Genomic DNA, 13,599 nt, shown 5'->3' with positions numbered 1-13,599 from the left:
ACAATTTTGGATGAAGCTAAAGTAGTTTGCCGAATTGTCACCAAATTTGGACAGTCGACAACTGGAGAACTTTATGGTGGACATCACAGATACCTTGAGATTTGGCTGGGGGGATGCAGGGTGCGAGTTCTCTTGGCGAGACCTCACGAAGAGGGCTGAAAATCACTAGGGGCAGTGAATTGACGTGATTTCGGACGTCATGGTTGGAAGTAACAATGACTCAGACGAGTGGCAAAGTGGCTGTAGCATAACTTGATCCGAATATTTTGCAGGTTCCCTAGGTGCCTCTTCAAGCCTGTTAGCTTCCGCAAAGCAGAACTCCCATCATCCGACAGGCAGGATATCCTCGACTTCAAAGGCGCTGCAATAGCGTAGTGCACTTCAATCGGGAGCATTGAATCAGTCAGGCGCGGAAGGACCTTCATGTCTTTCTTCAACATTGTCTTCGCGGTGCAAAGGTTTTCCAGCTCGAACCCGCATTCCAAACTCCAGTTTACTTACGGGCAGCGCCAAGGGATGAAATTGCCTCCCCATTTTCGTCAATATGTCACTGACACACACTTCCATTGCAGAGATGGCAGCTCCCACCTATTAACAAAGCCTTGGGAACTCCTCTTCCACCATATTTATCAAGTTATATCCATCGTACTGAAGGATGAAACATGACACTCCAAAATCAGGTGTCAGTGAAATTTGAACCACATTCCAAATGTCAATCTGCTGAAGGCGAACATCAAAACGTGATTCAGATACTAAAAAGTAAATTGCGACCAATGATTGGATGACCTCATCCGCAGTCGCCTTGTCACTTGCCTGCGCCAGTAATTGGATGAAACAAGTTTACGCCTCACGGGCTGTGTGAACCGGAAATGATGGAGACCAAAAATTTCGGAGCTTTGGTGATGTGATGCAGGTGTTTTGCGCTCTTGGCCGACAGTTTACATATAGGTGTGGATGACTAATATGCGGGTAGCTAGCGTCTATGCTATGACTGCACTTCAATCGTCTGGCCATACGTGAGTCAGCCGTAGTCTAGGATGCGGACTGAGAGACCTGAAGCCACGTCCGACGCACACGTTTGGTGACTTGTCGAGCACCACAGTGCTCTGCGTCTAGGGCGTTGTACCGAGGAAAGAAATCTCGATGAATAATAGCACTGTGGAGAAATCTACAGCACACCCCAACTGTCTGATACCGCATCCAACACGGACGGACGAGTGGGTATCCGCCTTCGCAGCAGAAGATTGTATTCAGGGAGGGAGTAAGGGAAGGGCTCATTGTCGGCAGTGACCCTATCCTTCGCACCGTTGCAGTTGACGATAAAATACTGGTCATGCTGTTCCGACACTCTATGACCCATCGTAGGCTGGACGTGAGAGTGGTCGCATGGAATCAAATGGAGAATTCAGGTCGGCGTGGATTTCTGAGATCTGATTCGGCGTACGAGAAGAGGCGAGGTTCAGATGGCAGATGTGGTATTTGAGGCACGATGCGTACAAAGTGCAATCAACTTCACTAGTGGTGGAAAATTCATTGAGCATTTTATCAGGGAGAAGTGTAGTATCAAACACCAGTTCGGATGGGCAATAGTAAATATTCCTCCTTCATTGTAGAGCGAATCCCAATCAAGGCAATAAGGAGCAACTGAATCCGATTGCATCCAAGGAGACGTTGTAGACCTCGGAATAATTCAAGCGTGAATTGGGGGCCGAGGTCAGTGATGACTACAACGGGTACTGAAAAGGGAAAATCCACGACTTAATTGATGTTCAAGCCAGTGTCACTGAAGATGTATCCTCCGTGGGGGTTGCCTGAGGCCATCGTGTAAAACGTCCAATACATGGTTAAATCCATCGGGAGAATGCGGGTCTACAAATCCACATGTGTGTTCAGAATGTAAATCTACTGGAAGAAGATACATAACTTTGGTCTCTGTCGGACATCTCTGCGCATCAGGCCACTGTCGAATAGACCGTAATGAGTTTCGCTGTGGCACCAATGCTGGAGTGAGACAGTGTCCGAAGATGTGGGGACGTAAGGCATCTCTGGAAAAGGAGACTAAGAGAAGTTGAAAGTTGTTCAGTTAGGGATCAAAACGGTAGACCGGGAGCACTGTGCCCTAAGTGGCGCAGTGTCCAACACAGAGCAGTGAATCTGCAAAGACGAATGGTCCCCGTCTACCTTTGATTTTTATCCTCAGCGCCCTTAGTGGTTGTTTTTCGGAGCTGACCATCACAACAGGAGTATGCCATGTAGAAGATTTCCCAATCCGGGATTTCGATGAAACTCAACCGTTGCATTTTTCGTTGAATTGGGCCTTGTAGCGGGACCGCATTACTTGGAAATCACTTATCCTAGAGGTGGCAGCCTAAAATAAGAACTATTTAATAAGGATCAGTTCAAGGGAGGGCCCTGCAGTTTCACCCCACTTTCCTTCCGTCTTTAAATTTTGCTCCGACATGAAAGGCGTGAACTCAGATAATTTATTGATTGGTGAAGGAGTAGTGCAGAAAATTATTTCTATGGACGTTCTGACACCTTCCAACGTTGACGTGGAGCTTAAGATTGAAGTGGTTGTCAAAATCCAACGTCGATCTATCATTGCTTCCCCGAAGCAGCATCCACAACAAGTCAGACAAATGAAATCGCAATTCCACCGTCAAGGCCCGTAAGCACCATGAGAGCGCATAGATTCACGTTACGATTTGGAAGATCAAATCGAATTACTTGTTTGTGCTGAAGTCCACTTCTGTGCTCGTCCAACTGAAGTGGGAGTTACAAGGATGTCAACAAACTTGTTTCGCAATGCTGCTATAGGAAGGGAGATATTGGAGATCCCCTTGAAGGTTGTCCGGAATAAATCCTTGCGTATCACCCGTTTTCACAAATCAATGAACGATTGCGATGAAATTTTGGCTCCGGTGAAACCCAGAAACGAGGTTGCATTCGACCACCCGTGTCCTAGTTTAAGCATTAGCAATCACGAGACCCACCATCAGCACTTTTAAGAACTGCAACGACAACCACCACCAACATGCGAGGAGACTGGAGCAGTTACTGCTTCTGATAATCAACTTTACATTCGGCAAGCCGCCACGTGGATACGGTAACGCTAGTTGCACAAAACCGACGAAATATGAGCACTCCGACGTGGGAATCTGCTGCTGGAAGTTACGCTCAACCACGTCGCACGACTAACCTGTAACACCGACAAAAGGACACGAGGAGCCAGAGGACTGCAGCTCACCAGGACATTTAGGACTAATTGAAAGGCAACTCCCAATTGTTTCACCCAACTGAAGCACGACATCAGACTACAAAGGATAAATGGGTGCCTCAACGATCCTCAACCAACGTGTGAGAAAAAGATCCTACCCGCAGTCTGCTGCCCAACGAGACCTTCCGTCGGTACCCCAAGCTCTGCTGCCACAGTTGCACTGCTAGGGACATTTCAAAATCGCCGATCTGCCTAAAAATCGTGATGAGCAGCACACAATAACCCATACGCTCAACAGCCCGACTGTTAAAAGCACCAATTTCACAGAACCCTCGACCGCAGACCTGCGTTGGATCCCCAGGCCAGTGAGATAAGACACCAAGGTCCTAAGAATGACACCCGAGAGTGGGAAACCGAAATCCACCCCCACATCTCCGATGACTTTGGTAGACCCTGACGCCGCGCAAAAACATTTGCACCATACCCCACAGATCTACGACTACAATGGGGAAGCGTTAAAACGCGCAACTCTCACAACAGACAGTCTGGGCTGCCCGCTGGGTTAACCGCAGTACCCATGAAGTTAAACTGACGTCCACAGGGTAGATCCCTCGTCGAAAAAAAAAACCAGAAAGCAATGAGGGATCAGCGAGGCGGCCAAGCGCCACCACCAATCGGGAGCGTTAGAGTAAAACTGGCGTACAGCCAGCAACTCACCCATTTGAACGTCATTACCCGCCAGTAGACTATCGGAACACGTAAGCGACTCCAGTGATTCTGAGCCGACTCGCCCAACAGTGAACCAATCCGAACGCAAGCGACCCGCCAACTCACGTGCAGGGACGGTAGCGGTGGTTGGGACAACCCCACTAGCGGGCCACCGCGGCCAAGTTAAGGCCACAGTCATCAGGAAACGACCCCAAAGCAGGCCGGGGCAGGCTTAACGACCTGATCTCTCGCCATTTATGCGTGAAACATCCCGCCAGCGGACAAGCGCCAATCCCAGCCTCGACGACCACGCACCAGACTTGTCTGCTCAATGCATGGCTTAAAAATCAACCGTCAGTAAAACGTCCCCTCCTAGTTATAACACAAAACTGGGAACAAGCCTCAGTAGGAGCACCTGCCACCCAAAACGCATTTCTAAGTACCCACAACCTCAGGCACAAGCAGCATGTCTTGAGAGGAAGGGCATTTATTTCGAGTTATGAATGCATGGGGCATAAAACGAAAGAATAGGAAAAAAACGCCACGATCACGTAAACGCCTAAGTCAATCACAACGATCATCGAGTTAATGCCGAGACAACGCCGAGCCCCGTCCTTTGGTACAGGCGAAATGACGAACGGTACTAGTAATGAACTACAAAGCGTGAGGAAAAATCGCTGCGCATTACTCCACACAAACGAAGTCCACTGACAAAATAGCAAGCCATTGTCTCATCGATTAAAAGTTAGGCAATCACTTCCTAAGTATGTTCACGAGATAAATAATGATCACGAGGTTGATCAGTCCACTCGACTTGCATGAGAAATCTGCAAGGACAAACGAAACGAATCAAGGGTGAAAGGCGGTAGTGTAACCGCGGATTATTTTATTGTGCACAAAAGGAACGCGCAACCCAACGGTCGAAGGTGAGAAGTAAAATGAGATGAGCAGAAGTCAGTGACGTTCAAATTCTCAACGGGCGCACGCACGCGCACAGTCACGACATTCACTTAACGACGAAGCATATACAAGTGCGTGCAGGACTGCATTTGGTTGCCACTGCTCCAGCTGAAATATCAAACGAAATGACGTATTTTACAAAAATGGCAAAATACCCGTCTCCTCAGCGAGCCTACGAAAGGCGGTCAGCAAGTAACTACTAAAATGCCTACACCTAATCCGACTTCTCCGAAATCAACTGGTGCCACACTCTGCATTCGATGCATGCATGAGTAATCGGACCACAGGATCGTTACGTCCGATTATGACGGCATAAACGAAACATTGATGAATATCAACCTGTTCAACTGCATGTGTCCCGACAGCACGTCTTGATTCAACCCATAAGGAAAAAAAGGTCCCCGAGTTCGCACTTAATCTCACCTTTAATTTCGCCCATAACCATACTGCGGCCCAGTCCGTGGTGGTGAACGATTCCCGCGACTTCCATAGTATCCATAGTCGTATGACGACGAACTGTAGTTCCCGCCACGATCGCTCTCGTGATAATCGCGAGAACTGTGAGGGAATGAAATAGTATAAGGAAGGAAATATGGTCACCTACGGATAGTCATAGCCCGAAGGAGCTCCGTAACTGCCGTAGTTATCGTAGTAATCACCAGACCTTGGAGCAGGTGGTGGTGGAGGCCCGCCAGACGGTTGACCATGATCACGGTACCGACCGTAGTCGCTATAGTTGCTTCCGTAGTTGTCAAAACGACTACGAGGCGGGGATGGCTTTCTTGGAAGGTCTCGAGGAGGTGGGACAGGCTCAGGGGCAGGACCCTGATAACCGCTACCATAAGGACCATCTCTAGAGCCAGAACGCAGGTTTCTATCGTAATCACGACCAGTATAACGCCCCTGAGGACCGCTGCTATAGCTATCATAACTCCTAGAGGGACCCCGTGGAGGATAAGGGCCGTAGCCATCGCCTCCCCACCCCGGCGGACCATCGTACCGACTATCGCGCATTGGCGGATAGCCACTGGGGCCACCCACTCCGCGAGGGCTTTCGCGCCCGAATGGACCTCTGGGAGGCCCGTTGAAACGATCATCTCGAAAATCGCGACGAGGACCACGGGTATTGAAACGACGCCGCATAGGACCGCCGCCAGTCCCCTTACCATGACTTAACTCGACGTTAATTTTGGCGCCATCGAATTCGGAGTTGTGAAGCTTAGAAATAGCCGCTTCGGCGTCTGCTTGACTCTCCATATGCTAAGACGTTAGAGAGAACGGATAAGGCCATACCACAAATGCATAATTATTCACGATGTCACATTCAGTAACCTTCCCATAGAGCTCAAAACGCTTCCTCAAATCTTGAGATTTGGAGCTCGGATTGAGATTACCCACAAAGATCTTAACCATCGTTACCTGCAACTGAAACTGGACGAGTGTAAACACAGGGTCTCGTCCGTTAAAACAAAGCCCGCAATAATACTAAAGTTCTTTTACTTTAGTTGAGTAGGATTTTGTTAAACTAGTGCTCCAGACCTTACAATAAAAATTTTTCGTACTTCTTCTAGCAATTTTTACTTGTGGCTTTTTAATACCACAATATTCAAAGTCGACCATATCAAAATTTCATTTACTTATTTAACAAAAGATAGCTGAGTAGTATTTTTATTATTAAACTGATTTTTTAGTTATTTATTCCAATCTTACATTCGGTACGGCTTAACTAAGTCAAATGCGGTGTTTAGGATTTTTGTTGTTTATTCCATCTGCCCCCCCAATGGAAGTTCTTTTATCAAGAAGACTGATTTGCTGAGGATATAGTAGACTGTTGGACAAGAGAATATACTGGTGGTGAAAGTTTTATGGAGCATCGAGACCTATATCCCCTTTATGGACTAGCGACGCTGCCGCGGTCGCGAAGTTTGTCCGAAGTGTAATACGATAGTGGTTTATCCCTCGGTATTGGTGAGGCGCCACTTTTACACATTGAATTAGCCCCCTTGTACCTCGCTGGGTGGGCTAGCCTTTTGGGCCATGCCAATAGCCCAGACACCTCTGCGCTGAATAAATGTTTTGTCCGAGTATTTTGTCTTCTTTCGTTTTCAGGGAGTCCTGGGACGCTACAGAAACAATTGCTTGCTACTTAAAAGGTGTACTCAAAGTATTGTACTTTGTGTAAGGTTTATTCCAACCACAAGGTGCCACTTAATCCCGAGCATAAGAGGAATGCATGAGAAATACCTTGTCAGTTCCTATTTCAAGGACCCCAGATACCATAGAGTTTGGTGTTACTGGTGCCCTTTGGATACCAATCCGCGCTGCAAAGGTTCTATAGAGGAGGTCCAAAGTGGCCCTTTGCCAAAAGTGTGAAATACACAGCCACACCGCAGCAGAATTTTCATACGGTCTCGCGAAATAGCATCTTCTACCTAATTCAAGCATCTTTTCCTTTTTGGAAAACTTGCTTATCAACTGTTATGCTACTGAAGAGAACTACATTTGCCAATGCTAATCACAGGTTGCTGCACTTTTCCTTCGAATAATTTTGCTACTGATGAAATTTTGCCACTAGTAAAGGTAATCCATGCTTCCCAAGTTGCCACTCCGTAATAATGAGCATCTAGTGTACCTTAGAAATGCAGCATTAAAACAGTTCCTTCAACTTATGCTACCTGAGTGGACATTTTTAATACAGTTTGATTACGTTACTCCCAATTTTACCACCATAGTTCCCACATCCCCAAAATGTGAGGTTTTCCTAAGCTTAATCACAGCTTCCGTGTAATAATATAATATTTGCTGCTTCAGAAGACAATATTGCCCGTTCTTTGGTGAAGGTCTACTATCCAAACTTAAAATACCTGCCCACCGATACTGTTGAGGAAATTGGAGCCCCCGACGCAGTTCTGATGCTAAAGGAAACGGCTATCCTCAATACAGAGCGCAGATTAATTTCGCTTACTCTCAAAAAATTAAAGGGAAAATGGGATGCCGGCATCTGAGAGGGTGCTTTAGATTCCGCGGAAATTCAATGCATTTCTCAGCGTCACTTTTAACGCCAAAAAAACGATAATTTTAATCAACGTTTTTTGATGATAGGGAGTGGGGATTATTACCACGCTCTCCCCAATAATGACTAAGGTGTTTCCAATTTGTTCGCAAAAGGCAGCATATGTCCTTGTAGGAGCAGAAAAGAGGAGGAAAAACTTCGCTACGAGGCTGCTCGCGCTTGTGCTACCTCGCCATGCAGCCTGCATCTCCGATACCAGATCGTTACTTTACCAATAGTCGATAATCGATATGCATTTAGCGCGAACTTTGCGACTGCACTCGTACAGTCAGGCGGTAAATGTGTGGGGGCAGGGAGGTAGATTCAAGAGGAGTAAATAAGAATAATTTTGACCGTTCAATGGACGATTTTCCCACCTCATACTTCACTCCAGCCGCGCATGACCTCCTGTTTGCCGTGTGCCGACAGCTGGAGATAAATGGGAAGCAAGATGAGGTCATTGCTGACCTGGGAGCCCGTGAGCCTGGGGATGAGTTGGCTCTCGTGGAGAGCCTTTTCAGCCCACGCACCGAGGAATCGAATAGGGCCAACCATGTGGTGGCTTTCTACAAGACCATTAGGTTTGAGCGCAAGCTCATTAAGATTCGAGTCACTCCGGGCACATACATCCTCCAGGCGAAAGGGCGTTCCGAGATGTCAGAGCATTCTAGCATCGCAACTGTGACCACAGAAACAAGCGCTACTTCAGAAGCCACATCTGGGAATTCTTCAACGTATATAGAGCTGATTGCAAAGGTAAAGGAACCGTTTCCGGACTTGGAAATGGATGAGGGAAATGTTGCGGGGGGAGCTACAAGGAAAGTGGGGAAGAACGCGGAGGAGGGGGAGGAGGAATGGGTTGAACGTGAGGAAGAAATGGAAGAGGAAGACGAGGAGGAAGAGGGAGAGGAGGAGGAAGGGATAGAAGAGAGGCAATACGATGCGTCACAGCACCTAGTAAGATTTCTCCTTACGCTACTTCTACACAAATGCAGTGAAGTCATCGTTTATGACTCATTCACTACCATCCAGAAATTGTTAGTGAGAAGGACCCTTCCTTTTCCACTTCCGTTTACAGATATTCGCTCGGACGTACACTCGGGTGAACCTGCATGCCACCTCCATTCCTCTTACCGACGAGGAGGCCAGGGAGATGGGCGTAGAGCGGTGTGTCTATGCTCTTCGCTGCCACGACCTCGAGACAACGTTTCCTGGTGCAGCGCTGCGTGATGACCTACCACCCATTACCAGCCTCTTCGAGACCGGCGTCATTCTCTTTCCCACTCTTGTCTGCTCCAGTGCTCTTGTTACCAAAGTGAGGCTCCCACCTTCTTTCTGTTTTCATATTAAAATTATTTCTAAACGCTTCGACCCTAAAGTTCTGACATCGGACAGTGTGGCTACATCAATCGTCCAGCTTTTTAATTCGCTTGCCTGGATTCCAGAAATTCGTGAAGATGAGCAATGCTACTAATGTTACTTTTTCGTAATGAAACTGATATAATTTCCTTTAATTCTCCCGGTTCCTACACCGCAGACATTGAAATGGTCTAAGAATGGCTAAAAAAATGTCTTGAAGTTAACGATGAAGCTAATTTGACCCTTCCCTTACCTCAACGTTAGCACAATGAGTCAATACGTACTTCTAAAAACAAAGAAAGTTCATCATACTTCTTTTTCGACTGCTCCTGTCAGATCTATCAGCCTCTACTGGCCTACTTGTCGCACAGAAACGCTAGCATGGGCCTTGACTTGGTGGACGACTCGAGCATCGATGACAACGCCTCTGATCCAACGCGGACAGCAGCGGAGCGTCTACTCTCAGGGGCTGCCAATGTCGGCACAACAGAAATCTCGGCGGGTGAGGTGGAAAAAGCGGCACAGGCGGCAACTGGAGAGGTTCAACGTCTACGTGATGAATTTGCGGTGAATCTGCACAAATTTCAGAGCGTTCTGGTTGAGACTGAGTCCGCTCTACATGGAGTCTTTCAGCTACCTCAGCCTGATTTCCCACTACCAACGATGCAACATTGTCTCGGTGGGCTACCACCCGAGGTCTTTGAGCCTTTTAGAAGTCTGGTCGGCAGATGGAGTAAGCTGCCAGTTTTCACCTATAGCCCCTTAATAAAGGGGGAAATCCGTGAGAGACTGACCTAGTTCCTCCAATCAGAGGCTAAAAATTGGTAGAGTGTTCATCGTCTAGACTTTATATATACTTGCAATCGAGCCGCGAGGGTAAACGCAATGGATAGGATGCAATGATACGATTTATAATTACTTGCCTCTCCTTTTTTGGACATCTACTTATAAATCCCTTGAAATTACATCTGCTTCTTAACGTGATTCTGTTATAGATTTCGAATTTGTACATATTTTACTCCTTCACCTTCAGTGTTGCCATTTTTGAGTGAATCACACTAAAGCGCTGACAGTCAACCCTTTTTTTCCACCCACGTGACGCAGATGCAATCATCGACAAGACAATCAACGACCTAAACAAGCCACGCTCAGTGACGGTGGGGCCTTTGGAGGAGGTAGAATACTGGCGGTATCGCTGCAAGACCCTTACCACAGTGAATGAGGCGCTGCGCAGCAAAGAAGTAGTGAAGGTGGTGGAGTGTTGGAACGCCCTCGCCAACCTCGATGCCACACACTTCGATCGCGTCACTGAGATCCGTATGCTGATGGCGGAAGCCAAGGATAATGCGAGGTGAAGTCCATACAACAGCCCATCTACTTACATCTGCTCATTTCTTTCTATTTGTTAATTATCATTTTCGTTGTTGACTGGCGGTTTTTACTGAAGGCTTTCAACCACAAATCACTGTGTAGGAACTTCATTTGGATGCAAGAGGAAGGAAACAAGTGCTCGCGAGTTCTGTGGATCGGCAGCATCTAGAGAGGGGCAATGTCCTTCACATGTACACTCTAGATACGTTTAAACCACTTTAGCAACCACTTCTTTTTAAAGTATCCATATTTGCTTTTCTGCAAATGTCTGAAGGTTCCTCCTCCTGGTCGAACGTCACTTCAAGAACGTGCAGTTCGCTCATGGTTTTAACATGGTGACTGACACAATACCTGCAATGCTGCAGTCCCTCCGCCTGATCTGGACCATCTCGAGGGGCTACAACAAGGACGAACGAATGGGTCCCCTGCTGCAGAAGATCGCTTGGGCTCTCTATGATCGCGTCATTCGTGTCATGCACATTCCCACTCTCTTCAGGTGCGAAACTACCATTAATGTTACCAAGCTAATTTAGGAACAACTTTAAGGAATCCCGTATTTACCCCTCTCTTCATCTCCCCACCCATCTCTCCATTTATTCTCCAATCTATTTAGACTATCTACTCATCCATTTGACCGCCAGTCAGTAATCATGTCTACCCGCATATCCATCAATTAGTCAAGCTATCTGACAACCTAAAAGAGAGTTTTATGAAAGGGTAACAGTGATAGCTAAGCTATGCTTAGCACCATCCCTGATACCCTATTTGCAATCATGCATGCTAACATCAAAACCCGTTAATCCAGCCACTCTGTGCAGAGCATCCTTCGCGAGACGGAAGCAGCAATGCGGATGCTCACCATGTTTGAGTCCACTTATATGCAGGAGCGCCAGCGCGTGGAGGCCACGTCACAAGACAATCGGTGGGAGTTTGATCGTAAGCTCCTCTTCGGCCGCATCCACTATGTCACACGCGTGCTGCAAGACATCCTTGATATGGCAAATGTAAGCACTGTCATGCTGTTATTACGGTATTCAATCCGCTCTCCCCTTATCCCTACATCCCTTTTTCGATCTGCAGTGCGCTAAGGAGTTCTACCGCATGTTTGGACCCGAGCTGAAGAATATAACGGGGGAAAGCAAAACTCTGACGGAGGTCCTGCGTTTGGTGGATAATCTATTCAATCCTCTCAAAAATCCGGTAAGTGATCAACCTCAGGGTGTCAAAATAACTTCTGAAAACTCAAGCAAGCGTAGACGTCTGAAAGGAAGTGCAAACGATATGAGTAGAACAGTGTAAAGTTACCTTAAATGTTATAATGCAGAACGTCAGTCAAATTGCAAGCTGTTTACATAGACAACCTCTGCATTTAAGCTTCATTTGCAGTGCTCACCGATGATTCTCCATGTAGTGAGTTGGCATGGTAGAATACTTATTCTTCCCAAAAGAGCGACATGAATCGGCTTCTTGCAATGTTGAAAGAAGCCTAAAACCGACAGAACGCATGCTATATAAATTGGATGCGTAGCTACTATGAATATCCTTCTTTCGCGATGCCGATCCATTCAACTCTCTTCCGCTGCGTGCATAGTAGAATCTGAAGTGCCCTTTCCTACCCCAAAATGAGAAGTTTTGGAACCGTCTGCAAGAGGAATTCGCCGACAAGGTGAGCCTGATTGACGCCAAGGCAAAGAACTTCATTAACGACTACTTCGCTCACATCCGCGGTGCAAACAACGCCTTTAATCTGCTTGAACGCTTCAAGGCGGTGAAGGCTCGTAGCGCCATTAGTTGCCTCTTGAAGGACAAGTATCGCGATGTCCTGCGTAGCTTGAGAGTGGAGGTAATAATCAACATGATTTCTCTTCCTTATTTAAGAAATCTTCTCTAAGTTTAAGCATTTTCGTTTTTGGAAAATGCTTAGGTGCAAAATGATACTCATTGCTCGAAATAGAGTTGGCTGCATATATATTATGTGTAGAAAGAATTCTATCAACTGCAGAGCTCCGAATCATACCCTGAAGGTGTAGTTAGGCATGCCAACGTTGAAGCATAGTCAGTCATTAATGTATAAAAGGTCTAGAAGGCTATTGTTAGATTCCATATCTCCTCCTAGCCCATGTTTTTATTACTACAGTTATCTCGAGTAGAGCGTCGCTTCATGGAAAAGAAGGACGACCCCCAGACCGGCCGTTACATCCCACCAGTATCGGGAGCCATCCGGTGGGCGCGTTTGACTCTAAGTACGGTGAAGTACAGCATTGTGCGTTTCCTGCACTCGCAGCCAGATCTCTTTGAGGAGGAGGGGGACAATGAGGCTGAGGCGGATGTGGAGGCAGAGGAGGAAATGAGCCAGAATCAGGGAGCAGGTGACCAGGCGGAACAGGAGGGAGGTGACGCTAAAGTGGGGAAGAAACGCGGTCGAAGTGTACGGCAGCAGTACATTGAGCTGGCACATAAATTACGGGATTTCGAAATGGACAAATTCAGGGCTTGGGAGAGCGACATTGTGGCCTCATTAAATGCCCGTCTTAGCCAATCCATCCTCTTCAAAAACCCCACTGTGCTGCCTTTCCATAAGGTAAAAAAATTGGATTCCTTAATGTGCAAAATGACATTAATTGTTACCAACTTTTGGCATTGACAGGCAGCAGTGAACATCAAACCGCCACCGACATGGTGGGCAGGAGCTTCACCTCCTGATCTGGAGCTGCCAGCAACATTTTCACCTCGCAGTTCAGCCACCTTCGATAACGGCACTTTTCTGCGTTCCACCATGGATCCTTTCAACCCGGCCTCCGCTACAGGCACCAATGTCGTTGATGTTAGTGAAGACATCGTTAAAAGTTATCCCACCTTCAGTCTTCAAAAGCCCAGCGTATATGAAGAGAATCTCGGATATGGTAAGCTTTTCAACAGCACATTTCAATGC

General features: G+C 47.0%; 3 protein-coding genes across 3 annotated transcripts in view; 1 reads left to right on the top strand and 2 right to left on the bottom strand. All coding sequences in view use genetic code 11, as the record gives it.

Annotated features, from left to right (window-relative positions):
- Window positions 1-1,902: 1,902 nt before the first annotated feature.
- Window positions 1,903-4,124, bottom strand: EGR_07263 (hypothetical protein; the record flags this gene model as incomplete). Its single annotated transcript, XM_024496512.1, has 4 exons — window positions 1,903-2,045; window positions 3,200-3,314; window positions 3,376-3,603; window positions 3,921-4,124. The coding sequence occupies 4 exons, from the start codon at window positions 4,122-4,124 to the stop codon at window positions 1,903-1,905; spliced, it is 690 nt and encodes a 229-aa protein (XP_024349097.1).
- Window positions 4,125-4,935: 811 nt separating this feature from the next.
- Window positions 4,936-6,298, bottom strand: EGR_07262 (RNA-binding protein; the record flags this gene model as incomplete). Its single annotated transcript, XM_024496511.1, has 4 exons — window positions 4,936-4,993; window positions 5,333-5,443; window positions 5,490-6,145; window positions 6,179-6,298. 4 exons carry the CDS (start codon window positions 6,296-6,298, stop codon window positions 4,936-4,938), a joined length of 945 nt encoding a protein of 314 aa, XP_024349096.1.
- Window positions 6,299-8,297: 1,999 nt separating this feature from the next.
- Window positions 8,298-13,599, top strand: part of EGR_07261 (Dynein heavy chain 10, axonemal) — a gene marked incomplete at both ends in the record, with an annotated part of 31,292 nt that continues 25,990 nt past the window's right edge. The window contains 10 exons of the mRNA XM_024496510.1: window positions 8,298-8,894; window positions 9,016-9,252; window positions 9,633-10,029; window positions 10,401-10,647; window positions 10,942-11,163; window positions 11,473-11,671; window positions 11,748-11,867; window positions 12,262-12,510; window positions 12,805-13,248; window positions 13,315-13,570. Of these exons, the coding sequence (XP_024349095.1) occupies window positions 8,298-8,894; window positions 9,016-9,252; window positions 9,633-10,029; window positions 10,401-10,647; window positions 10,942-11,163; window positions 11,473-11,671; window positions 11,748-11,867; window positions 12,262-12,510; window positions 12,805-13,248; window positions 13,315-13,570 (2,968 nt within the window). The remainder of the gene's footprint in view (window positions 8,895-9,015; window positions 9,253-9,632; window positions 10,030-10,400; window positions 10,648-10,941; window positions 11,164-11,472; window positions 11,672-11,747; window positions 11,868-12,261; window positions 12,511-12,804; window positions 13,249-13,314; window positions 13,571-13,599) is intronic.

Source organism: Echinococcus granulosus (assembly GCF_000524195.1).
Source record: "Echinococcus granulosus chromosome Unknown EG_S00073, whole genome shotgun sequence".
Taxonomy (NCBI): Eukaryota; Metazoa; Platyhelminthes; class Cestoda; order Cyclophyllidea; family Taeniidae; genus Echinococcus; species Echinococcus granulosus.
The sequence above is the reverse complement of the archived record's forward strand: the minus strand, read 5'-3'. Positions and strand labels throughout refer to the sequence as shown.